This window comes from Stomoxys calcitrans, chromosome 3 (genome assembly GCF_963082655.1).
Source record: "Stomoxys calcitrans chromosome 3, idStoCalc2.1, whole genome shotgun sequence".
Taxonomy (NCBI): domain Eukaryota; kingdom Metazoa; phylum Arthropoda; class Insecta; order Diptera; family Muscidae; genus Stomoxys; species Stomoxys calcitrans.
Window position 1 is genome coordinate 91,438,216 of NC_081554.1, and position 27,811 is coordinate 91,466,026.

General features: G+C 39.2%; 2 protein-coding genes across 2 annotated transcripts in view; one reads left to right on the plus strand and one right to left on the minus strand.

Moving 5' to 3' along the window:
• LOC106088379 (protein sidekick) overlaps nucleotides 1-27,811 on the plus strand; it is a 127,154-nt gene that overhangs the window by 62,850 nt on the left and 36,493 nt on the right. The window contains exon 2 of the mRNA XM_013253869.2: nucleotides 8,147-8,608. Within this exon, the coding sequence (XP_013109323.2) occupies nucleotides 8,147-8,608 (462 nt within the window). The remainder of the gene's footprint in view (nucleotides 1-8,146; nucleotides 8,609-27,811) is intronic.
• LOC106090315 (uncharacterized) lies at nucleotides 13,923-22,145 on the minus strand. Its single transcript, XM_059364702.1, has 2 exons — nucleotides 21,929-22,145; nucleotides 13,923-15,669 (listed from the first exon to the last, which is right to left on the minus strand). The coding sequence occupies exon 2, from the start codon at nucleotides 15,665-15,667 to the stop codon at nucleotides 14,699-14,701; it is 969 nt and encodes a 322-aa protein (XP_059220685.1). The 5' UTR covers nucleotides 15,668-15,669; nucleotides 21,929-22,145; the 3' UTR covers nucleotides 13,923-14,698.

The window sequence follows — 27,811 nt, forward strand, 5'->3', positions numbered from 1 at the left end:
GGGCAAACTTCTCACATGTCAATGAGTGCAGTCCGATTCACGTTTAAGCTCAATAATTAGAGGCCTCCTTTTTATAACCGAGTCCGAACGGCGTGCCACAGTGCGACACCTCTTTGGAGAGAAGTTTTACATGGCATAGTACCTCACAAATGTTGCCAGCATTAGGAGGGGAAAACCACCGCTGAAAAATTTTCCGATGGTCCCGCCAGGATTCGAACCCAGGCCTCTGCGCTACGGTGGCCTCACTGTTTAAAATTTCAGCAAATTCGGAGAATAACTGCGCCTTTCATGGCCTTTAGACCCTAATAATTAAGATCGGTATCTATGGCAGCTATATCTAAATATAGCCCGATCTGGGCCAAATTCATGTTGTCTTAATACAAGTTACTGTTTTAAAATTTCAGCGAAGTCGGGGAATAAATGCGCCTGTTATAGGCCTATGATCCAAAATCGGCAGATCCGACTATTTGACAGCTATATCCAAATTTACAATAGTAACAAGAACTTAACCTACGCATAGAAGAAATACGAGTCTGTGCAAAATTTCTACTCAATATCTCAATTTTTAAAGACCATAGCGTGATTATAACTGACGAACTGACGGACAGACACGCGGACATCGGTAAATCGTCTAAGCTATATCCAAATATGTTCCGATCTAGACCATTTATGGTTCAAATATCGACGGGCCTAATAGAACACACTATCGATATCGGGTAATAAATGTGCCTGTTATAAGCTTAAGCCCCTTAATTGCCAGATCGGTCTATACGGCAGCTATAACCAATTATAGTCCGATATAGCCCATTCAAGAAATTAACCTGCGTATAGAAGCTATACGAGTCTGTGCAAAATTTCACCTCAATTTTTAAAGACTGTACCGTGATAAAAACTGAAGAACAGACACACATGTTAAATCGTCTTAAAATTTTACATCGAGCTTCCTGAAGCCATATAAAAAAAAACATAAAATTCAGAAAAATGTTAAAATCTTTATTTAAATCGATAGTACGGTCCAAATAATTTAATGTTTGAAGGTTATTTCATGCAAATGTTGAACATGACTGCGCCTCAAATGTTCAATCCGCTTTGTCCAATTTTGGCATACTCTTTCCAACATTTCGGCCGGTATCTCACGAATAAATGCTTCTCTGTTGTCTTCCAATGCGTCAATTGAAGCGGGCTTGTCTGTATAGACATGACCTTCACAAAAAAAAAATCTAAAGGCGCGAAATCCCACAGTCTAGGCGGTCAATTGACCGGTTCCGAACGTGAAATAAAATTTTCACCGAATTCGCCTCTCAATAAGTCCATTGTTACGCGTGCTGTGTGGCTTGTGGCACCGTCTTGTTGAAACCACATGCCATGCAAGTCAAGCTCTTCCATTTTGAACAAAAGCAAGTTGGATATCATATCACGATATCGCTCACCATTCCTAGTTACGTTACGATTTGCATTATCTATGGAGAAGTACGGTTCAATGATGCCACCAGCCCATAAACCGCACTAAACTCTGACTTTTTCAGGAAGCATTAGTAGCTCTTGCAATGCTTCTAGCTGATCTTCACTCCAAAATCGACAATTCTGCTTATTTACGTACCAATAGAGCCAAAAATGAGCTGAATATGAGAAGCGCGACGAACTTTCTTAAGAGCACGCATTTTGATAATAAAATTCAATAATTCCAAGCGTTTTTCGTTTGTAAGACGATTCATAGTTAAATTATACACCAAACTGAAGATGTTTGACAGTGAAAGAAAACACAAAACGTGTGTGAGCTGTTTAATCCAGAGTTACCAAATAGACAATAGCTAAAAAAATCACGCTTTATTTTGTAGGGTCAGAAATGGATTTTACTATGTGTTACAAACGGAATGAATAAATGTGGCTTTTATTGGTCTAAGATCTTAAATTGACAGATCGGTCTATATGGGGCTATATCAAAATACAGTCCGATATTGACCATCTTCGAACTTAATCTGCCTATGTATGAAAAAAGAATCTGTGCAAAGTTTCAGCTCAATATTTACTTTTATATCCACCACCGATGGTTAGGGTGTACATTCATTTAGTCCTTCTTTTGCAAAATATCCAAACATTCATTTTCGACCCTACAAAGTCGATATACTTCGAATGGTCGTAAAATTCTAAGGCGATTTAACGATGTCCGTCTATCCTTCCGTCTGTTGGTACCACTCTAAAGGGTGTGAAGAGCATAAAACATTTATTTATTACCCGATTTCGCAGAAATTTGTAACAGTGGGTTGTTTTAAGCTTCCCGCTGACCCGAATATGGTTCAAATCGTTCTTTATTTAGAATGAGTTACCATATAGACCGATCTGCCGGTTAAGGGTCTGAAGCCCATAAAAGCTGCATTTATTATGCGATTTCGCTGAAATTTAGAACAGTGAACTATTTTAAGCCTCCCAACATTCGTCCCAAATATGCTTCAGATCGGTCTATATATGAAAATAGGTGCCATATAGATCGATCTGCCGATATAGGGACTGAAGCTAGAGCTGGCAAACTATCGATAATCGCAGCATTCGATATTTTCGATAGTATTAATACTAAATATCGATAGTACCGATACTATCGTTTAATTCCCATCACCTTTATTTCAAACAAAAATGAGAAGTACAAACCTGGAGATCGATTTATATAGAAGCAATATCAATGCACAGACCAAAAGAAAACCAAGATTATTAAAGTCAGTTGGAAGTCATGAATCTATAGACGCAAAGTATCTTTAAGGATACATTCAGTGTCGGATCGGAAAATTTGACTTTCCGATAGTATTCATCGAAAAATATCCGATAGTATTCATCGGAAATTGATATTCAGTCAAAAAATTAAATATCGATAGTATCCGATAGTGCAATCGATATTTTGCCAGCTCTATCTGAAGCCCATAAAAGCTGTATTTATTATGCAATTTCGCTGAAATTTGAAAAAGTGTGTTGTTTAAGCCTCCCGACATCCGACCCAAATATGGTTCAGATCGGACTATATTTAGATATAGCTGTCATATAGACCGATCTGCCGATAAAGGGTCTGAAGCCATAAAAGCTGCATTTGTTGCCCGATTTCGGTGAAATTAGGAACTTTGAGCTATTTTACGCTTCCCGACTTCAGACCCAAAAATGGTTCGAATAGGATTATGTTTAGATATAGCTTGCATTAGACCGATCTCCAATTTAAGGTCTTAATCCTATAATACCAAAAGAAGGCGGATTTATTGCCTGAAATTGTTACTTGTTTAAATTATTTATTTTTAACAAAGTAGGTTAAGTTTTCATTTTCCTTGCTAGTTTATATAACACTTTTGAGTTTTAAAAAATATGTTAGATTGAGTAGGCATTGGATTGTCATTTTCTTTTCTTTTCATTGTACAGAAAAATTTTATTCACTCGAAAAAATATCAGTAACGTGTCAGGAAGCAAAAATAAAAATATTCATAAATTTGTCAATTGTTTGCGTCGTCAAGTACAATTCAATGTTCAATTGTGTATAACAAAATATTGGTCTTTTTAGTAGCTATATCTAAAAATTAACCGATCTGAACCATATACAACATGGATGTCGAAAAGCCTAACATAAGTCAATGTGTTAAATTTAGTTAAATCGGATTATAAATGCACCTTTTTTGGGGCCAAGACTTTAAATCGCTTAACTTAACTCTCTTTAAATGGATTAACTTAACTCTCTGTCCCAAATTTCGGCATCATCGGACAATAAATGCGCCTTTTAAGGGTCAAAAACATTAAATCGAGAGATCAGTCTATATGGCAGCTATATCCAAATCTGGACCGATCTGAGTAAAATTAATGAAGGATGTCGACGGGCCTAACTCAACTCATTGTCCCAAATTGCGACGACAACGGACAATAAATGCGCTTTTTATGGCCCCAAAACCTAAAACAGAGAGATCGGTCTATATGGCAGCTATATCCAAATCTGGACCGATCTGTGCCACATTGTAGAAGTATGTCAAGGGGCTTAATTTAACTAACTGTTCCAAATTTCCTCGACATCGGACAATAAATGCGCCTTTTATGGGCCCAAAACCTTAAATCGAGGTTCTATATGACAGCTGTATCCAAATCTGATCCGATCAGGGCCAAATTGACAAAGGATGTCGAAGAGCCTAACACAACTCAATGTCTCAAATTTCAGCAAAATCGTATAATAAACGTGGCTTTTATGAGCCTAAGACCCTAAATCGGAGGATCGGCCTATGTGGCAGCTATATTCAAATCTGGACCGATCTGAGCCAAATTGACGAAGGATGTCAAAGGGCCTAATACAACTCACTGTCCAAATTTCAAAGTTTCGGCTCAATAAATCTATTTTTGAAGACTGTAGTGTGATTTCAACTTACTCTTACGGACGGACATGTCTAGATCGTCTTAAATTTTTACGCTGATCAAGAATATATATACTTTATAGCATGGACATTTCGATGTGTTGCAAACGGAATGACAAAATTAGTATACCCCCATCCTTCGGTGGTGGGTATAACAAACCTTAAAGGGTGATTACAGCAAAATAATTTTCGCCCTCATTTCATAACGGAACTCTGTATAGCTTCGATACTTGTACGATACAGAGTAGACGTAATTCGATATCAAACAAGTAAAAGCGTGCTAAATTCGGTCGGGCGGAATCTTGGGAGCCCATCACCTTGGATTCTGCAAAAATATGGGAGCTATATCTAGTTATAGACCGAATTGCATCGTATTTGGCGCAGTTTTTTAAAGTCATAACAGAACAATATCTGCAAAATATCAGCCAAATCGGATAAAAATTGCGGCTTGTAAAGGTTCAAGAAGTAAAATCGGGTGACCGGTTTATATGGGAGCTACATCATGTTCTTAATCGATTTGAACTGTACTTGGCACAGTTGTTGGAAGTCATAATAGAACACAAATTGCAACAACAACAAAAATTGCGGCTTCCAAGGGCTCAGAAAGTCAAATCGGGAGATCGGTTTATATGGGTTTATATATGCCAATTTGGAGCGTACTTGGATTCGTTGTTAGGAGTCATAATAGAATACTATGTGCAAAATTTCAGCTAAATCGGATGAAAATTGAGGCTTCCAGGGGCTCAAGAAGTCAAATCGGGATATCGGTTTTTATGGGAGCTATATCAGGTTCTTGACTGATTTATACTGCACAGTTGTTGGAAGTCGTAACGGAACACTATGTGCAAATCAGACAAAAGTTGAGGCTTCCATGGGCTCCAGAAATCGGGAGATCGGTTATATGGAAGCTATATCAGGTTCTTGACTGATTTAGATCGTATTTTGAACAGTTATTGAACAGAAGTCATAACGGTACACTATGTGCAAAATTTCAGTCAATTTGGGCGAAAATTGTGGCTTCCAGGGGCTCAAGCCAAATCTGAACCGATATATCCCATTTGCAATCGACGATCTACATTAATATAAAGTATCTGTGCAAAATTTCAAGCGGCTAGCTTTACGCGTTCGACCTCTATCGTGATTTCGACGGACGGAAATGGCAAGATCGATTCAGGACGTCGTGACTAGATTGGTATACCCCAATCCTATGGTGGTGGGTATAAAAACGAAAATCGAAAACATGTCTCTTACTCACGCAAATCCCTAATGCATATCGTCTTTGAGTTCGTGCTCAATATCTAAATTGGTGAGTTGGGCCTATATGACAGTTGCATGTGTCCAAATTCGAGAGGACTTGCATAATCAACAGTTATATGTCTTAGTCAAATCTCAGTTATATCCAAACATGGTCAACCGAAGCCCCTTTATAAACTTAACCTCCAAATTGCAATCAATATCTTAAGATCATATTGCCTATGGTATTATGCGGACAGTCTAGAGGCTCAAGAAGGTATAGTTTCAGTTCTTATATTTTTCTTCATCTTTAAGTGATTCAAATAACTACCGTATGCTCTATAAAACAAAATCATATATGTACAGCGGTCAAAAAAAGTATTCATCATTAGCAAAATTGATAATAAATTCACTTATTTTGGGTAATTGAAGAAAATTTAAAGTAAACAAATTATGCAGTTTTATGCAATAGTTTATTTTTCGTAATATGTTTTAAAATAAATTCAAAAAATAAATTTAATTAGCGCAAAAAATGCAATTTTATATAATAACACCAAAAACAGAACAAAAAAAGTATTCATCATTGATGTGCTATCATCAAAGTCAAATTCAAATATTATTTGGGAATCCCCTTTTCTGTTTTATTTAGTAAAGGAGGCTTTGCCCTTGGCAGCAAATATTTAATTTCATTGAAAATATAGTTTTTGTCAAAATGGGTCGTAAGCAAAACGAGGTTTCTGATGAGGTAAAAGTTTTGATAATAAAACACCACAGGAATGGTTTAACTCAAAAAACTATCAGTGAAATATTAAATAGACCACGATCTACTATACAATCCATCATCAGAAAGTGGACAGAAACGAAAACTGTTGACAATAAACCAAGATCTGGTCGACCAAAAGCACTTTCAGTTGGAGATGTGCGTTGGCTAGTGCGACAAGTTCAGAAAACTCCGAAGACAAATGCGACCATTCTTCGTAAAAACACTATGGAATATTTAGGGAAGGAAGTTACTACACAAACAATTCGAAATACACTCAAAAGGCATAGTTACAGAGGAAGAACTGCACGTAAGAAGCCCTTTATAAATAAAATAAACCGAGTGAAAAGGCTAAACTTCGCAAAAATGTATGTAAAACAGCCCGAATCATTTTGGAAAACAGTCATTTTTGCAGACGAGAGCAAGTTTAATCTTTTTGGGTGCGATGGAAAGGTCATAGTGTACAGAAAACCAAATACAGAGCTTGAAGAACGAAACACAGTTGCTACTGTAAAACATGGTGGAGGTGGTTTAATGGTTTGGGGGTGTATGGCGGCTTCAGGAGCGGGAAATCTTGAAATTATTAATGGAGTAATGGATCATAAGTATTACATTGACATTTTAAAGAGGAATTTAAAAGATAGTGCTGTAAAACTTGGGCTTGGTAATAACTTTCAATATTATCAAGATAATGACCCCAAACATTCTGCTTTAAATACCACGATGTGGATGCTGTATAACTGCCCCAAAGTCATTAAAACTCCTCCTCAAAGTCCCGACTTGAACCCAATTGAACATCTTTGGGAACATCTCGAACGCAAATTGAGAACGCGCAATTTTTCGAGCAAGAGTCAAATGCAACAGGTGATAATGGAGGAATGGACTAATATAGACCAAAATATAACCGCTAAATTAGTCCAATCGATGTCAAACCGTTTAAAAGAAGTTATAAGACGCGGTGGTCGAATAACAAAGTATTAATTTTTTTAAATTATGTTATTTATTTTTTTGTTTTTTTGCAATGATGAATACTTTTTTTGTTTAATTTTTTGTGTTCAGCTGTAAAATGGCCCTTTTTGTTCCAATAAATACTATTTTTTTCTTTAAAAACAATGAAATTGTGTACATATATATCACACAAGCACTACTGCATCATTAGTTTAATATGTTTTTATTCCAATTGTCTTTTGTAGACTTATTAAAAAAAAAAACATTGAATGATGAATACTTTTTTTGACCGCTGTATATGACATTAAGTCACCACATCAATGATTTATTTGGATTATATTTATTCTCGTGGATGTCGTAGCTACATTGCACTACCTAAACTCTTGCTCTCTCTTACGTGTCTATGTATGTTGTTTTTGTGCATATACTCGTGATTTCTTTGAAAACTATCAGCGAACGAAGTGAAATATTATGCCAATTTATTTCATCAATATTGGTTTGATTGCGAAATGTTGGCCATAATAAAATTGACATCCAATAAAATATCGAACAGTGATTGGATTAATTTAATTGAATTCCTTGTTCGTCATTGAAACGAGATGCGACTGACTGCATGATGATTTGAGAGCTTCTGAGCTGGGGATGCCTTCCACAAAGTGTCAACTTTTATGGTAAGAAAATGCTTTTAGCATTAAAAGGGGGCAGATGTAGGAATGAATGCCAGGAATGAATTTGCTTTTTTTCTTTATTATTGCAGCAAACAGTAAAAGGATATCTGTAACACTAGAATGGCTTTTTCGCTCATTTCTTTCTTTTCCTCTGTTTTTTTTTCTTGCAGTTGCAACATGGGAACAAATGACAAACAACCTCACCACTACAGCCACAGTCGCCACAATTCAAAGCACCAGCGTAAGAAGTAACAGAATCTTCAGCTACGGCACAACCAACAGCCCGCTACAAAGCAACAGTATAGAAGGTGCATCACTAAACAGAAGTGGTCGCAGTATAGAGGAAAATGGCGAGACGACGCAGAGTCTTATACGATTGACACCTTCGGTGCCACCGACACCACATTTTGTCAACGATTCTTTTATAGTCTTTTGTAAGACTCTGCCACCGCCAACGGTGGCAACACCCACAGCAACGCCTGCACCAGGCAGTGGTGTCACACTGGCACCAGCGCCGGCATCCTTGTTGGCGTCAACAACAGTACAAAGAGAAGTCGAGACTAAATGGATCGATCCCGATGGCAACGTTAGGGAGAACAGCAAAGGGCGAGTTCACATAGAGAAAAAATCAGGTATGTGTTTTTTACGAATTTAAAATTTCACTACTATTGTATATCGTCTAGAAAAATGCAGGCCATACGGTTTCTGATGTATTCATTTAACGAATTCTGGGAAAGGCCAATCACCAGTGAGGTGATTGTTTTGAATTTTAAATGAAGTTGGCAAGAGCAAGAGAAATTTCATGGCCGATAGCAACAAAGGACTGAGACAGCACTTATAGATGTTATACGGAGGCAATGGATATTTTTTGTATAGTAAACTAGCTGAACCGGGCCCGCTCTGCTGCGCCTTCTTTTACTTTACATGGGACAACATTTCTCTTTGAATATTAATTTTTGACAATTATAGAGCTTTTAGTGAAATACCATGCTACGAAATAGTATATCGCTTGACTAACAGCCTTTATCTGAATCCCATATGATCTTTATTGGTCTAAGAATTTAAGTTTGGATGTATGGTGTACTCCATTCTTTAAATACTTTATTTGAGCCCGATATTCTCATAATGTCTGATTTAGGGGTGTTTTCGAGGGTGAGGTGCTCCCCCAGACACATGTCCTGAAAAAATAACAGCATCGTGCTCTTCTCTCAAATGCCACTTATTTAAACCCCATATTGCCATTGGTTTAAGGAGCCATATTGCGATGCTCAGTAAAACATTGCTGCTTCCGGGGTATTTTGGGAAAGGGGTAGGCCCCCAGAAAATTGGTCCCGAAAGTGGTCCCAAAACCTTTCGTTTAAGCTCCACATTGACATGGTCGGTAAATATGCCCAATTTAGGAGTGTTTTCGGGAGTAGGGTGGTTCCCCAAACACTAAGCCCTGAAAATATACAATATTAGCAACGTGCTCCATTCTCATATATCTATATATCATTTATTTGAACCCTATATTGCCATTGGCTTCAAAATTGGATATCAAATTCGTTTCTTATTTGGGAGTTGTTATGGTGGTAGGACGTCCCCGAGACAGTTGGTCCCGAGTTTTGATATCAGATCCATTATGTACTCCCAAATACTTTTCATTTGGCAGACGGCAAACATGACCGAGGGTGTTTTGGGAGAAAGGGCGGCCATTCATTGACTTGGCTTTGAAAGTATATATCAGATACGTGTTCTACTCTAAAATAACTCTTGTTTGAGCCTCTTGTTCCAATGGTCAGCAAATACTTTCTATTTGGGTGGTGTTATGGGGGTGAGATGGCCCTCCAGACACTTTTCCTAAATATTGATATAAGATTCGTGATTTACTTCCAAAGACCTTTCATTTGAGCCCCTTATTGCTATGGTCGGAAGTTTGTCCTCTTTGTGGGATTTTCTCGGGGATGGGCGGCCCCCCAAATACTTGGTCCCACATCTGAATATCAGATTCGTATTCTACACTTAAAAACCATTTATTTAAGCCCCATATTGCCATGTTCAGAAAAGAAGTCCTTTTTGGGGAAGGGGTGGACCTACAGAAACTTGGTCTCACATCTGGATATCAGATTCATATGTTACTCGCAAATACCTTTCATTTAATCCCATATTGCCATGGTCAGCAAATAAGTCGTGTTTGGGAGGTGTTTTTTTTTGGGGAAGGGGTGAACCCCTAGAAACTTGGTCCCACATATGGATATCAGATTCGTATTCTATTCCCAAATACCTTTCATTTGAGTCCCATATTGCCAGGGTCGGTAAATATGTCAGATTTAGGGGTTTTTTGGGGGTTGGGGTTGTCCTCCAAACACTTGGTCCGACGATTGGATACCAGATACGGTTTCTAATCATAAATAAGTTTCATTTGAGTCCCATATTGTCGTGATTGGTCTAAATATATGTTTGGTAGGTTTTAGGGTGGGCCAGCCCCCCTAGGTACCCCATCCGAATTTGGATACCAAATTTTTGTTTGTAGGTTACTATAAGAGAGCACACAAAATGTCGGGTAAATCGCACCACCCATCTCCGAGATCCGGCGTTTCTGAAAATTAGTGTAAGGTGGTGGGTCCGCCCCCTTCAGATATCAAAAAATGTAGTACCCTATTTTCACCACGGGATAATTATGCATCATCTGTGAAAATTTTGAGAAAATCGGTTCCTCCGTTTCTGAGTCTATGAGGAACACGTAAACAAACACAAATTGATTTTAAAATATATAAAAAGATTTAGACGCCGGGCAGGATTTCAAATGTGAGCTTTAGCTTCTATTACGGTCAAGTGTTGCTTGATACACGACACACAGTGGGTCAAATGGCGAAAAAATTTTAAATAAGGTCACAACTTTTTATCCGTTGTGCTGAGCGGTATACATTCTGAAAAATGTCATATTCTGGAACAATTTGAGGGAGTTATTAAAAAAAAATTTAAAAAGAAAATCTATTCATATCTCAATAACGGTGTGTGTTAACATAGTAGTATATGCAAATCGGTTCGTAGATCAAAAGTTATAGCCCCTTGAAGGTAGGAGAAGTTTCAAGTTGTCTACTTTGACATCTTGTATTTCACACTGTATTAAAGATATAGTCCAACAACGACATTCTCCTGAAACCCCATTTCCTCTTCTACAACTGGTTAGAACTTTTTTTACCGCTCAATAGAAAACAGACAAAAGGTTGTGGAATTTTTCAATTTTTTCGCCGTTTGGTCCACTGTGCCATGTCGGCTCAGTCTTATCCCACCTGGTCCCTGATTGTCTAAGATAGATGTCTGCTTTAACGACTCCCAGTGGTGTTGTGATTGACACCTTCTAGAGTTCGTTGAAAGAGGATTCAGCTCTGGCTAGTTCTTCTGCTTTCTCATTCCCAACAAGACCCTTATGGCTGGGGATCCAAGTGAGAACTACTGTAGCCGCACTACCTAACTTAGCAAGTTCTTCCTTTCACTGTCTCACAAGCATTGACGAGTCTATATTCGATCTCAGTGACAAGTGAGTCGCTTGACTGTCGACGAAAATTCCTATAGAATTTGACATGTGATGATGAAGTGTGATAAAAGCTTCCATTATGGCCAGTATCTACACCTCAAGACAGCTTTAATAGGCCCTCCTAGTGTTAGGAAACATTTGATTGGTTTAACCGATTCAGAGATGTTGAACAATATCCAATTGGGGTTCGAGAATGACCTCTTATATCCTACATTCATCGATCTCAATTTCATGTCAAGCTGATTCTAGTATGAGATCCTCCCATCTCTGAAGCATATCGTAAGATTGTTAGTATTAATGAAGTCTAAAACTGGCTCACCTGTGTCGTTGACGTCCGAGCTGCCCCAAAAGTGTACCTCGCGGTTGCGTCGCAGCCGATGAGTTCGATGATGGCGTTCCAAACCTCGCTTGGTGGAGCGTCTTGCGAGTGTGCCTCATAGCAAGAGGAGATAAGCAATAGTTTTCTGTTAACTAATTCTACTCTTACTACTACAAAGTCTCTTTCACTAAATTGTGGGCATAAAAAGGCATTTATGCTGTTCTTTACCAAACGGTGAATTTTTAGAAGCTATGGAAAGTTAGAAAAAAAAAAAATATAACATGAATTTTTCCATGATTTTTAACATTAATAGCAATATCTGAATTAATAATTGCAATATGTCAACCCTACACCATGTAAACTTATACTAAACTTAAACAAACATATCTGCCTCGCTCTAGGTAAGGTTAGGTTAAATATGGTTGAAAAGAGGGCGCGGATACCAATCCGTCCCATGCCACTATGGACATACACCTATTTTTGCAAACAACTAAGCTCGCAGTTCTATGTGTCCTGTTATTACACCGAAAGCTATACTGACCTCCTGCTTACTGCTTTTAAGTAATAGCCTTTTCTTCTTACGATCCGGATCACCCCATAGAATTTTCGTCATCGTACCTACAGTTTCGCTGTTCCACAGTGTTTCATGGGACTGCGTCGATCCAAAAGGCTTCGGGTTATCCAAGTTTATTGTCAGCAGTCCTCTGGCCTTCACTGCCAAATCGTTTGTTCTTTCATTCAGGCAATCGAAAACAGATTTCAGTCCCTGGGATTTCAATGTAGATCCCAGGCGCACTCTGTCCTCTAGCTTTGATCTATCTGTATAGCATGATCCCCCAGATGGCAATACCAGAGTTCCGTCAATCCAAGACTGTGCCTCTGGCAGCAGTGTCTCGCACTCGAACTCAAGTGTCATTTCAGTTATCCGATCGAAAGCCTCTTCTAATCGACCCTGGATTCCTATCGTCGCCTCAATTATACTGCGATGGTATGGCCTGCTCCTATCCTTTATCCATTCTCCCATCGCCTTAAGTCTCACAGCCGCAACACTTAATCCATCCCCACACTTAATCTGTATGTCAATGGGTTTGATATCGCTTTAACTACAACTTAAATTGCCGCAATTAATTTTGTATGTTAACCAAATCTTTCGTATATGATGCCTTAGTTGCCGTTGCCAATGCCATCTTCCAGTTGTGCAGCAGCAACAACATAAGGCGGTAAGAGTCACCAAGCCTATAAAACTGTTCAATACTTGGAATGCTGAAACTGAAATTTTTTCTTCATTTGGATCTCTTTACACTTTCGGGAGATTTATTTTCATCAAGCTTGAAGAAGGATCTACCGGAGTTTGTACCCTAGGCTCAGCGTTATCGTTGACGTACGGGTATGTTGTTTAGTAACCGCTGCTGTTAAAATCTTTTACCTCGTTCCCATAAACGTGGGGTTCCTGAATAAAGCCTATATCTGTGTGCTTGTCGGCTATGAGAATCTGCAGGTTTTCTGTATCCTGCTTAGAATAGTTCAGGTTAATCAGCACGACCTTGATCGTCATTGTCCTTTCGCAGAGGATGTGGATGGTCCCTCCTTCTGCATGCCGTTCAGCAGCTTTTCGGCGTTGTCGATGTCATCATCATCTTCGTTACCATCCATCCGGACGCGGAGCTGCGGGCTGCCACCTCAGCTTCCGAAATAGAGAGAACTCATCCATGAATTTGATAACCGACTGCAAACCTCGCTACAGTTGAAAAGCGGCACAGAAGAGTCTATGTTGGTAAGCACATTTCCTTGCTGACAAGCAAGCAGACAATGTATGTATGATAACCCACCCTTCCTTTCATTTACAAGAGCAACCGTCACTTAGTCGTAAACGACCTCATTAGAGGGTCAATTTATATCGCTGATGTGCTGGCCTCTCAGTCCTCAATCTGCAAAAACCCTACTGGAGGCAGCAAAGCGCTTATCACTGTGAAAGAGCTTCGCTTTCTCGAACTCCTCCACAATCATCGTGTATTAATATTGTCCGTCTCGTCACGTTCACCGACGTTTATATTTGTTTGATGGCAGACCTTAGGATTTATCCGTTTATATAACAAAAGCCCCAGAATTTCAACTCAAATTTCAGTTTTGTTTTATTGGTTTTTGCTATGTATTTTTCACAGTGGGTATAGCGCAATATAGGTTATGTATATATGTATATAGGTTATGTGTATAGACTTTTTTTATGTTCACAATTTCAAGGTAAGTATAGCAATTAAGGTAAATTTTAGGGTTCAAATCTTTTAAGTTAAATCACATTTAGGGTAAGTATATATATGACAATATCTTTCTTTCTAGGCGGTAAGTATTGGTTACACAGGTAGGTATTTTCAAGGTAATGTGCAATATTGGTACTTTACAACTTTCACTTTTATTTAGGAAAATTTACACTTATGTTTTTTTGTAACTTAACTTTAGATGCAGCTATTACTTTTGTGCTTCATTTAACTTCACTTCCTATTTACTTCTTTAGTTCAATGCACTCATTTTTTCTTTTATGTACATGTGTGTTGTTGTTTTCTTTTCTTTTACTTGTAACACTGTCACGGGAGGTAAGCGAGGCGAACGAATTAATGGTCAACGAAACATTAAAAAAAGTCTGCAGTTGATGACACCCGCAGCCTCCTGTTGTCATTGGAATTCAGCGAAAAATAACAACAAAGCACCTGTAGCCAGCGGCCGCCCGCACACGTACATGTGCGTGTGTGTATGTTCATATGATGGTTGGTCCGCTAGCTACAGTGCTGAAATTTAAAATAGGACTACAGTCGACGAAAAAAGTTTAGGACTACCCTAAACATTCTCGCCCCCCGTGACAAGTGTATATTCTTCTAAAGTGCTAGCTTAGTGTCTAGGCATATTCCGGATGGGGCCAACAAAGACATAGCCAAGAGTGGTCTGGAACGCATTGACATCTCCTATGCCAGAGAAGACATGGCCATCTCTTTGTAGTCTTGGGTAAACATCACCTCCCAACTCCAAATCTACTGATGTGTTGGCTCGAGGGTCTGGGTCGGCCAAAGTGTCCTGAGCAAGATCCCGGGTCGGGTCATCTAGGAGTGGGTCTGAGTAGGGTCGGAATGGTAATGCCTCCGTGATCAGTGCATTAATTTTAAGTGCCCAGGTGCTGTTTGGATTGCGGTGCATCAGCCGAAAGGTCGTAAACCTGTTGCCCTGGTAGGTAAAGGAGCGGAGATCAAGTCGACGGAATGTGGAGTAGGCTATTCGAGACATGGTTGATGACTGATTTACCAATGCCCGAATGGTAGCCCAGGTATCAACTCCGTCCTCCGCTATGCGTACCATGGCTGTTGGAACAAACACAAGATCCCACCTGAAAGGTGGGGATGCTATTGGTGCGTGTCTGGCATTACTAGCGGGTCTGACATCATGGACGGGTCTAAAGTCATCTGCGGGTCTCTCCATATGCTCTAGCTGCGGTGCCCCATGTAACAGTGTGTGATGTCTTACGTCACACCGACGGCAGCCTGCGATGGACTGACAATCGGGAGCGAGATGGCTGCGCGCCAAGCAATTTCGGCAATACCCGCGGCGTTCCACCGTTTCATATCGCTGATATGGGGTCTGGTCTCGGAATCGGCGGCACGTACTTAACGCATGATCATCTTGACAGAGGCCGCAAGAGTACTGCCAGAATGTGGGTCTTCCGCGCCGATCTACATGATCGCGGTCGCAGCCACGATTCCGAGACAGATTTCTTTGCGGCCGGGGTTCCGCTCTTCGATCATCTCGCTGCCGCCTCTCCCTGCCTTGTTGGAGGTCATCTTCGGGCCGGGGTAAATACGCTGCCATTTCTGAAAATAAAAGTTTTGGAGGAGTACTTTGTTTTTTGATTAATGGGCGAAAACTTAGTCAGGCGGAAAAAAGTTTGACCAGTTTTGTAATGGGTCTACACAAGGTACCGTGAGAAGTTCGAACGTCGACAACACGTGTATTTTGATCAGATCCTGGATAAGTTTTTTCCACGCGACCCATTACCCAATCGGTTGGAGGAAATCTGTCGTCTCTGATTACAACTAGGTCATTCTGAGCGATATTCTCTTGCGGATACTTCCACTTAGTTCTACGATGTAGTTCTTTCAAGTATTCTGACTTCCACCTTTGACAAAAGTATTGCGAAACTATCTTTAGTCGTTTCCATCTATTGGCGAACGAGACATCCTGATCGGAAATATCAGGTTCCGCGGGTGCAAGAAGCGACGTACCAATGAGAAAGTGGCCTGGGGTCAAAGGCGATAAATCATTTGGGTCATCGCTGGCTGGACTAAGAGGTCTAGAGTTTAAACAAGCTTCTATTCGGGTCAAAATTGTAGACAATTCCTCAAACGTGAAGTTCATTTTTGGTATAAATTTGCGCAAGTGGGATTTGAACGATTTGACACCCGCCTCCCAAAGACCACCCATGTGAGGGGCACCCGGAGGTATAAATTTCCAAACAAGGTTTTGATAAACATTTAGTTGTAAAGCTTGATTTTGTAGAGTCTTTAGGAAGTCTAGGCGATCCTTCTTTAGTAATTCCGAAGCGCCTACAAAGTTTTTCCCATTATCAGAATAGATGCAGGCCGGACAACCTCTACGACCAATAAAACGTGCCAAGGCTGCTAAAAACGACTGTGTAGAGAGGTCGGTAGTTGCTTCCAAGTGTATGGCCTTTGTCGCGAAACAAACAAAAATACAGACGTATCCTTTTGTAATCACACAAGCTCGACCTGAGTAGTTTTTTATGTTAAAGGGTCCGGCAAAGTCAACCCCTGTATTGGTAAAGGGTCTTGAGAATGAAGTTCGTTCGGGTGGAAGGGATGCCATTATCTGTGATCGCAAGTGCTTTTTGTACAAAATACACGTTTTGCAATTATGTATTACTTTTTTGACAAGAGGCTTTAATCTGAATATCCAAAATTCAGACCGCAAAACCCGAGTCATAAGTTGATTCCCTCCATGAAGAGTTATTCGATGGGCAAAATCTACTAGGAGTTGGGTGAGTCTTGCATCATATGGCAAAAGAATGGGATGTCTCTCGTTATAAGTTAAAACAGAACACTGTACAAGACGCCCATTAGACCGCATTAGTCCACTGGGGTCTATGAATGGGTTAAGACTTAAAAGGCTGCTACTGGGTGAAATTCTAGTGTTTTTTTGTAAGTCGTGATATTCAGGCGCGAAATAATGTTTCTGGGTCATAATCAGTAGACGGCGTTTTACATCTTGGATTTCCTCAGCTGAGATCTCCAAAGATGAAATCCTAAAATGCGATCGGTTGGAACCCGTATTTCGCCAAATCCGTAAAACATAGCTAATCACCCTGTATGCGCGTGACAAGGAAGAAAACCTAACTAATGGGTCTTCAAAGGTTGAGGTAGCAAAGACTTTTACCGCTTTTGCCTCCAGGTTTGTGTCTTCAGGAACTTGATAAGTTGGCCATTTGTCTTTCGGAAACCTTAACCACTGTGGACCATGCCACCACAAACAATGTTCCTTTAATTCTGAAGGTGTACATCCTCTACTAGCAACGTCCGCCGGGTTGCTCTCGGAGTCTACGTGGCGCCAACTTTCATTGCCAACATTCTCTACAATTTCTGAAACACGGTTTCCAACGAATGAACTCCAAACACAAGCCGGTTTTTTAAGCCAAGATAAAACAATTGTAGAGTCAGTCCAAAACTGGGTCTTAAAATTCGAAATCTGAATATTTGAAATGGTTGCTGAAGCTAACTTTGCAAGAAGTACTGCCCCACAAAGTTCGAGTCTAGGCAATGAAATCTTTTTGATAGGGGCAACGCGGGTCTTTGCAGCGAGTAGAAAAGTGTCGATTTGGTAGTTGTCATGTTCCACCCTAATATATAATGCTGCACCATATGCCTTTTCGGAGGCATCACAGAAGCCGTGTACTTCCACTTTGGAACCAGGTGTGAAACGTATCCACCTTGGAATTTTAACCGATTCTATAGCCTCTGAGTTTTTAACAAAGTTCTGCCAATTTATCAACGTTATTGATTTTAGCGCGTCATCCCAGTCGATTTTGTCCAGCCATACTTGCTGCATGACCAGCTTTGCTACGACAACAATTGGGGCTAACCACCCGCAGGGATCAAACAATTTTGCTATGGCCGATAAAACTTCTCTTTTCGTATAAGACTGCCTGTTTTCTAGTGATGGTTGAGAAAAAGTGAAATAATCCCCAGTAATATTCCACCGGATGCCAAGAGTCTTTGTTGAGGAATCTTCAGAAAGCTCCAACCAATTTACTGGAAGAAGTTGTTCTGCCGGTAAATCTTGAATAATTTTGTGATCATTAGATGTCCATTTCATGAGCTGGAATCCAGCCGAGTTCAAGGCCGCGATTATTTCGTTTCTTGAAGTAATGGCTTCTTCAATCGTGTGAGCCCCGGCTAACACGTCATCGACATACAGATTCTCCCGAATAATCTTTGATGCACGGGGGTATGTGTCCGTCACGTCTTCCGCAAGTTGAAGAAGTGTCCGGATTGCAAGGAAAGGTGCGCAGTTTACTCCAAATGTTACGGTCAAGAGCTCAAAATCCTCAACTGGGTCTTTTGGAGATTTTCTAAAAAGTATTCTTTGGAATTGTGTCTGACGAGGGTCGAGAAGAATCTGTCTATACATTTTTGTGACATCCGCATTAAAAACGTATTTAAAAAACCGCCACTTCAAAATTTGTAAAACAAGGTCTTGTTGAAGAATGGGTCCAGAAAGCAAGTTATCATTGAGGCTTTTTTTGTTTGAAGACGGACTTGAGGCATTGAAAACTACCCTAAGTTTGGTAGTGAGTCGGTCTGGTTTAATGACAGCATGATGCGGCAAATAGTAATTCGGAGTCTTTGTTATCTCCTGTGCCGTAATTTTCCTCATGTGTCCCAGCGCCAGATATTCGAGAATGGCATTATCATATTGCTCCTTGATTTCAGGGGTCTTTTGAAGCTTTCTTTCCATTCTGTAGAATTGTGCCATTGCGATATTCCTTGAATTTCCCAACTCTTCACAATTTTTAAAAGGAAGGTTTACGACATATCTCCCGTTAGAGTTGCGTCTTACTGTGTCTTTAAAGTATTGTTCGCAAAACATGTCCTCTTCTGACCTCAAATTCTTTTTGGGGGTCTCCTCCACCTCCCAAAATCGTGTAAGTATTTTTTCTATTGATATTGTGTTATGAAGAGAAATTCGGTTACCACCCGCTGCTTCTTGTGCAATGGGTCCACCGACGATCCATCCGAAAACTGTGTTCTGTGCTAGAAGTGAACCGATTGATTTCATAGGAGATCCAATGTCAAAAATAAGAGGTCCTATGTCCATTCCTATTAGAAGGTCAACCGGTTGGCTAATGAAGAATTTCGGATCTGCCAAATCAAGATTGGTAACATCCCGAAGTTGTGCTAGGTCTAAGTTATGTGGCGGTAAATTAGAAGGAAGGGTCTTCAAGACAGGCGCCCAAACCTCCAACTCAAATCTAGGTTCTAAACGTGACCGCAAATTAAAAAGGCAAGCTTTGTTCGAAGTTTCGGCTACAATTTGGCTAAGCCCCGTGACGTGTATCAAGTTTCGTTTAGTTGGAAGACTCAACTTGTTTTTGAGTTTTTCCGTAATGAAAGTAGACTGCGATCCAGAGTCAATAATAGCCCTGGCGTCGAATAACTGTCCTCTAGATTCTATTTGCACTACGGCCGTAAAGAGTAGGGTTCCCCCCGGATGATGCCCACAAATTGGATTATCCTGAAGGGTCAAGGTTGTGATGTTATTCTGTTGTGTGTATGGTGTGGACTGTATACGAGTTGTAAAAGCTGCAGCACTAGTACTAGGTTGTACTGCCTCCCTAAATGGGTCCTGATTACGGGATTGGGTCTCTTGTCCCTTATGTAGCATTGTATGATGTCGGAAGTTGCATTCGCGGCATGAAAACTTGCTTTTACATTCCTTTACCCCGTGACTCGACGATAGACAATTGTAACACAAATGCGAAGTCTTCACAATGTGAATTCTATCATTAATGCTCTTTTCGATAAACTTTGGGCAATCTCGAATGAAATGTGTCGCCTTACAAATTTGACAACTTTGACCATTTTGATTTCGAGTCATTGTGGGTTGATTTTGGTTATTACTATTCTTTACCCTTGACGATTTGGTGTTTTGTGAAGTGCTGGTGTGAAAACTATTTACGTATTTATCCTTTCTGACATTTTCTTGCCGATTATTGTGCTTGCTATACGATGGTTTAATGTTGCTCACAGATTCGAGCGTTTTAAATTTATGGCACAGGAATTTATCAAACTCGGCCCATGTTGGGAGAATCTTACAATCCTCCAAAGAATTTTCAAACTCTTCCAAAAAGGGTCTTGGTAATTTCGCGGAGCAAAGGTAAATTAACATTGGGTCCCATTGCTTAACATCGACGCTCAGTGTCTCAAGGGTCTGTATGCAACTATTCACTGTACGTTGTAGTTTTTGAACTGAATAAGAACAATCCAACGTAACGTTCGGCAAATTGAATAAAACCTTTAGTTGTTCATTGACCTGCATTCTTCTATTCTCATAACGATTAATCAAATTTGACCAGGCTAGTATAAAACCTTCGTTGGTTAGAGGAACGTTGCTTATGATCTCCCTCGCCTCCCCTGCAGTTTTCTGGGTAAGGTGAAAGAGTTTTTCAACATTGCTTAGCTTGAAATTCTTTATATAAATGGCAGTGAAGAGGTCCCTAAATGTTGGCCAAGCTGTGTAACCTCCCTTAAATGTGTCTGTGTCGCACGGTGGGAGTCTTGAAACTGGCGTAAAGTCTGCATCCTCGGGTCTGGTTTGTTGCGTCGATTCTCTCTCCATCTTCTCTTGGGTAGCTTGATCCTTCAATGCGTTAATATCTGCATTCAATGAACCTATGACTCGCATGAAGCTTTGTCGAGCGTCTTTATAATGAGATCGAAGCTTGTTCTTATCAATGGGCGTCTCCTCTTCCGTGGGGATATGATCGCGACAATCTAAGTACGATTTTTTGACATTATCCCACAATGAATCTAACTCCACCCTTAGAGCCTCAAGACTATGTACATTATCTTCGGATCTCGCAGCGGCGAATGTGTTGTCGAAATCCACTAAATCGTTGACGCTATTTGCAAATCTATCGCGTTTAGACTTTGCCTTTTCCATTTTGTTTAAAATTTCTTGCCTCAAACTTTATTTTTTATCAAACCAAAGAATGAGAAGATAAACAAAATAGTAATCTCAGTCGGTGTATGACCACGTTCTAGAAATCTCGTTTTAGAAGGGTCAGATACCGATTTCTCGGCACAGAATGTAAAAAAGTATGCAAATTCTTCGTGTTGGGTTTCTATTTGAGGATGGAAGACGAAACAGATAACTCTCGTACAAAAACACAAAGCTGTATAGAACAAAACCGGCGAGCAATATTAAATCAAGCAATCGCAAGAGTTTCTTTAGCCAGGTACTCGTATAATTTATTTGAAAATTCCATACACAAAGCGAAAACTTTTTTAAAATATGGATTTCACGAAATTGACTTATCTTCATTTGCCAAATATAAAACGAATTACTCCTTTGCGGACCTGAGTCACTTTGCTATTCAACATAGGCAATGGTATACGTGGGGTCGAAATTAAAGTTATTTGTGAAAGCCGCTTGAAAAGTCAAAAAACGACCTGCGGTTTTAAATTATTTTTAAATTGTTTTACAAAAATATTGGAAAATGATTTCTTCTATTCACAGTACAATGACGATGTCCGTCCACAAATTTGATGCAAAAAAGGTTCCAAGCCAAAAAACGCAAGGGGTCAAAAAATAAATGAACACGCAATAAATTTGAGTCCAGGGTCAAACCATGCTTTCCGAAAAAGTTTCATATGCACGGGTCAAACAAATTTCCAATTAAATAAAGTTGCACGGGTCAAACATACAAAATATACAGGGTCAAGCAAAAAGCATGAACAATTCCATCCATACAGCAGAAGGTGGAGATTCTTCTAGCAGCACCCAATATATTTCATTGGCTTGTCGCGCCAAAAAACGAAAAAACCAGCCTGTACTCACTTTGGAACTCTTCTTGTATGTATGTGTGTGTGACGCCCGTTGGCGCTTATGTACCTGCCTCAGTACCGTTGTAGCGGTTTTTGCATTCGTTGCAAGTTCTTTCAATTTCTTGAAAGTTCTTTATGTATTTTTATGTTGTTGTTGGTTTTTCCGCACCGACGCCGCGTGTTTAATTGTTTTTCCTATTGCTCACAATGTTTTTCGCTTTTTTTGAAAATGTCCCCCTTTTTTTTTACACAACAATTATATTGGGGTTTATTTGGTTTTATAGCACAAATTTAATTTATTTATTTTGTTTTTTAAGAGGTAAGTAAATTTTTAATGTTCTACTTTAATTATCTCTTTCAAACAAAACCACAGCACTTGCACTGGTCGTCTATCCGTACATTTGATTTTTTAACAAATTCACATTCGGCTTCGAAGGACCAAAATGTTTGATGGCAGACCTTAGGATTTATCCGTTTATATAACAAAAGCCCCAGAATTTCAACTCAAATTTCAGTTTTGTTTTATTGGTTTTTGCTATGTATTTTTCACAGTGGGTATAGCGCAATATAGGTTATGTATATATGTATATAGGTTATGTGTATAGACTTTTTTTATGTTCACAATTTCAAGGTAAGTATAGCAATTAAGGTAAATTTTAGGGTTCAAATCTTTTAAGTTAAATCACATTTAGGGTAAGTATATATATGACAATATCTTTCTTTCTAGGCGGTAAGTATTGGTTACACAGGTAGGTATTTTCAAGGTAATGTGCAATATTGGTACTTTACAACTTTCACTTTTATTTAGGAAAATTTACACTTATGTTTTTTTGTAACTTAACTTTAGATGCAGCTATTACTTTTGTGCTTCATTTAACTTCACTTCCTATTTACTTCTTTAGTTCAATGCACTCATTTTTTCTTTTATGTACATGTGTGTTGTTGTTTTCTTTTCTTTTACTTGTAACACTGTCACGGGAGGTAAGCGAGGCGAACGAATTAATGGTCAACGAAACATTAAAAAAAGTCTGCAGTTGATGACACCCGCAGCCTCCTGTTGTCATTGGAATTCAGCGAAAAATAACAACAAAGCACCTGTAGCCAGCGGCCGCCCGCACACGTACATGTGCGTGTGTGTATGTTCATATGATGGTTGGTCCGCTAGCTACAGTGCTGAAATTTAAAATAGGACTACAGTCGACGAAAAAAGTTTAGGACTACCCTAAACAATATTTAACTAGGTGAACCGGGTGGATGTTAGGTGTACTCCATTCTTAAAATATTTTATTTTAGCTTGATATTCTCATGATGTCTAATTTAGGGATGTTTTCGGGGGTGAGGTGGCCCCCCAGACACTTGCCCCTGAAAAAATATCAGCATCGTGCTCTTCTCTCAAATGCCACTTATTTAAACCCCATATTGTCATTGGTTTAAAGGGATTTTACAGGATGAGGCCATGTGTCCCCCAAACACATGGCCCCAAGATTGGTTATCCAATTCATTTTCTAATCTCAAATACCTTTCATATGAGCCATATATTGGCAAGGTCGACAAATTTTTACCCTTTGGGGTGTGTTTTGGGGAAGGTGTTATGCCCTAAATACATGGTCCTACATTTGGATATCAAATTCGTATTCTACTCCCAAATACCTATATCTGGGCCCCATATTGCGATGGTCAGTAAAAAATTGCTGTTGGTGGGATATTTTGGGAAAGGGGTAGGCCCTCAGAAAATTGGTCCCGAAAGTGGGTATCAATTTTTGCTCTACCCCCCAATACCTTTTATTTAAGCCCCACATTGACATGGTCGGTAAATATGCCCAATTTAGGGGAGTTTTGGGGAGTGGGGTGGTCCCCCAAACATTAAGCCCTGAAAATATATCAGCAACGTGCTCTATTCTCATATATCTGTATATCATTTATTTGAACCCCATATTGCCATTGGCCTCAAAATTGGATATCAAATTCGTTTCCTATTTGGGGGTTGTTATGGTGGTAGGAAGTCCCCTAGACATTTGGTCCCGAATGTTGATTTCAGATTCATGTTCTACTCCCTAATACCGTTCACTTGAGCCCCATTTCTCCATAGTCGGCAAACATGACCAATTTGGGAGATGGGTGGCCACTCAGTGACTTGGAATTGAAAGTATATATCATATACGTGTTATACTCTAAAATACCTCCTATTTGAGCCTCATATTGCAATGGTCAGCAAATGCATCCTATTTGGGTGGTGTTATGGGGATTGGATTGTCCTATAAACACTTTTCCCGAATATTGTATCAGATTCATGCTTTACTTCCAAAGACCTTTCATTTGAGCCCCATATTGCTATGGTCGTAAGTTTGTTCTCTTTGGGTGATGTTCTCGGGGATGGGCGGCCCCCCAAATACTTGGTCCCATATCTGAATATCAGGTTCATATTATACACTCAAATACCTTTTATTTAAGACCCATATTGTCATGGTCAGTAAATGAGTCCTGTTTTGGGGAAGAGGTGGGCCCCCAGAAACTTGGTCCCTCATTGGGATATCAGATTCATATTCTACTCCCAAATACCTTTCATTTGAGTCCCATATTGCCATAGTTGGTAAATATGTCCGATTTAGGGGTGTTTTGGGTTTGGGGTTGTCCCCCAAACACTTGATCCGGAGATTGGATATCAGATACGTTTTCTAATCATAAATACCTTTCATTTGAGTCCCATATTGTCATGATTAGTGTATATATATTTGGTAGGTTTTGGGGTGGGGCGCCTCCCCACCCCCCCCAAGGTACCCCATCCGAAATTTGGATACCAATTTTCTTTTAGGTTATTATAAGAGAGTACACAAAATTTCGCTTAAATCGCACCACCCATTTCCGAGATCTGGCAATTCTGAAAATTAGGGTAAGGGGGATGGGTCCGCCCCCGCTTCAAAAAAATTTAGTACCCTATTTTCAACACGGGATCATTATGCATCATCTGCGAAAATTTCAAGAAAATCGGCTTGGCCGTTTCTGGGTCTATAAGGAATACACAAACAAACAAAGACAAATTGATTTTTATATATAAGATTTGAAACGTTTTTCCAATCATGACGAGAATGTATTTCGCTCTCTGGTACTGCGTGCTCCGAATTACAGCGGTCAAAAAAAGTATTCATCATTCAATGTTTTTTTTTTAATAAGTCTACAAAAGACAATTGGAATAAAAACATATTAAACTAATGATGCAGTAGTGCTTGTGTGATATATATGTACACAATTTCATTGTTTTTAAAGAAAAAAAAATAGTATTTATTGGAACAAAAAGGACCATTTTACAGCTGAACACAAAAAATTAAACAAAAAAAGTATTCATCATTGCAAAAAAACAAAAAAATAAATAACACAATTTAAAAAAATTAATACTTTGTTATTCGACCACCGCGTCTTATAACTTCTTTTAAACGGTTTGACATCGATTGGACTAATTTAGCGGTTATATTTTGGTCTATATTAGTCCATTCTGTTGAAGTATTTGTGTTTAATCAATTAATATTTGTAATTCTATAAGTAGGCCTTGCATTTAAGTTTTTCTATTGTACATAAACTTTTTTGTTCTTTGTATTTTAACTTCAATAAAATTATTCAACTCAATAGGTTATGGGCCCTCCATGACATTTAAAAAGAAAAATAAGAAATTAAATTGAAAAATTGAAAAAAAAAAAAAAAAAAAAGAAAATTTTCAATTTGTGAATAGAATTTGAACGTCAGAATCATGGAGTTTTGCAAGACCATCAAGCCGTTAACAGGAGAATGCGATTGGGCAATTTGGAAGAGAAAAGTCAAAGATCTCCTAGATTTTTATGAAGGAGCTCTGGATGTGGTTTCAAGAAAAATTACAAAGCCAGAACCTTTAAAAGAGGGAGCAACTGAAGCTGTAGTGAAAGATTACAATACTCGGTCTGCGTTTTACAGGAAAACGAACGGTCTCGCCAAAACCCTTATTGCTAGTACCATATCTGATGAGATATATATGAAGGTAATGGACAAAGAATCGGCAGCAGATGTTTGGGAAACATTACACCAACAATTTGAAGCAACATCCAAGGACCAGCTGTTCAAGATGTGCACAGAACTTTTCTCATTTGAGTGGGTTGAAAATTTGGATGTTTCAACGCACATTTCGAAGCTTAAAAGTCTGTGGACAGAAATTAACGCGGGTTTGGAATTAAAAGGTAATCAGAAACTTCCAGAACTGCTTCTTATTTGCAAGATTCTGCATGTGCTACCATCATCGTTCAAAATGTTCAAATCGAGTTGGATGATGATAACTCGGGATGAGGATAAGTCTTTAGACGAACTTATTATGCAGCTTTGCCTATACGAACGCAACTTCAAGAAGCCTGGTGATGTTGGAGATCAAGAAGCTTTAGTCATCAATGAGAAGTACTCCAAAATCAAGAACGCTAGTTCTAAAAAGGACAGTATTTGCCATTACTGTAAGAAGAAAGGCCATTGGATAAAAGAATGTCGCAAGTGGATTGCAGATGGCAAGCCTTCCAAGTCACAACAAGTTAAGAATCATACACACGTGGCACTACATGCGATGTCAAATGAAGTAAACATCGCAGATTCAAGTTTGGAATGGTGGTTCGACAACGGTGCAACAAAACATGTTACCAATTCAGATAAGTATTTTGTGGAATACGAAGAATTTGAACAACCCAATTCAATACAGTCTGCAGGAAAAGAGTGTTTAAAAGCCATTGGGAAGGGAAAAATAGAGATGTTATCGAAAGTCAACAATAAGGAAAGAATTGTAACTCTAAACGATGTATGGTATGTTCCAACCATATCTCGAAACCTTTTTTCGATTTTAGCTGCACACGATAGAAATCCAAATAGCAAATTTACATCTACCACAAAAGAATGCAAAATGTACATCGATGGAGAACTTGTGGTACATGGTCAACGAGAAATCAATGGATCACTATACAAGCTTAATGTCCGTCCAAATTCACACACACAGATTACATCCCTGCTTGAAGAAAAGTCGGTGTTACAGTTATACCACGAACGCTGGGGACATCAGGACTATCGTCATGTTAAAATGAAGCTTCAAAAAGATATGGGAATTTCAGTGAAGAATACAAATGAACATTGTGAACCATGCATTTTTGGAAAGTCTTCTAGAAAACCTTTTGGAAGACGTGAGGCTGCTAGTGAACCTGGGGAAATAGTATCAACAGATGTATGTGGCCCTTTTCCACCTTCATTCAGAGGATACAGGTACCTTGTAGTATTTAAAGATCATTATACCAAATACCGATATGGGTATTTCTTAAAACAAAAATCAGAAGTGAAAGATTCGCTTAAAGAGATGTTGATTCACGCAAAATGTCAAGGTCACACTGTAAAAACGTTAATCAGCGACAACGGTGGTGAATTTGACAACGATGACGTCAGAAAAATTCTTGCTCAGCATGGAGTTACTTATAAGTTGACTGCACCATATACCCCGCAGCAAAATGGGTGTGCTGAAAGAGAGAATAGAACGATCGTAGAAATGGCAAGGACTTTCAAGTACGCAAATAAGGATATTGAATTTCCAGAATCACTATGGTGTGAATTTGTGAAATCAGCAATATATATTTTAAACAGAACAGGAAAGTCATCTGAAGCGGATATTAGCCCATTCGAAAAATGGTATGGTAAGAAACCTAGAATCCGACATTTGCGAATCATTGCGTCAACATGTTATATGCACATTCCAAGTCAAAAGCGAAAGAAAATGGACAAAAAGGCTGAAAAGGGATACCTGGTAGGATATGATGGAGACGAGCGATATCGTATTTATATACCAGAAAGGAAAGATGTTCGTGTTTCGAGAGATGTTAAATTTATGGAGAAAACAAATAATAATCGCTTA

Excerpts from the sequence above, each read along its gene's own strand:
- LOC106090315 (XM_059364702.1), bottom strand. The coding sequence starts at position 15,667 with ATGGCAGCGTATTTACCCCGGCCCGAAGATGACCTCCAACAAGGCAGG.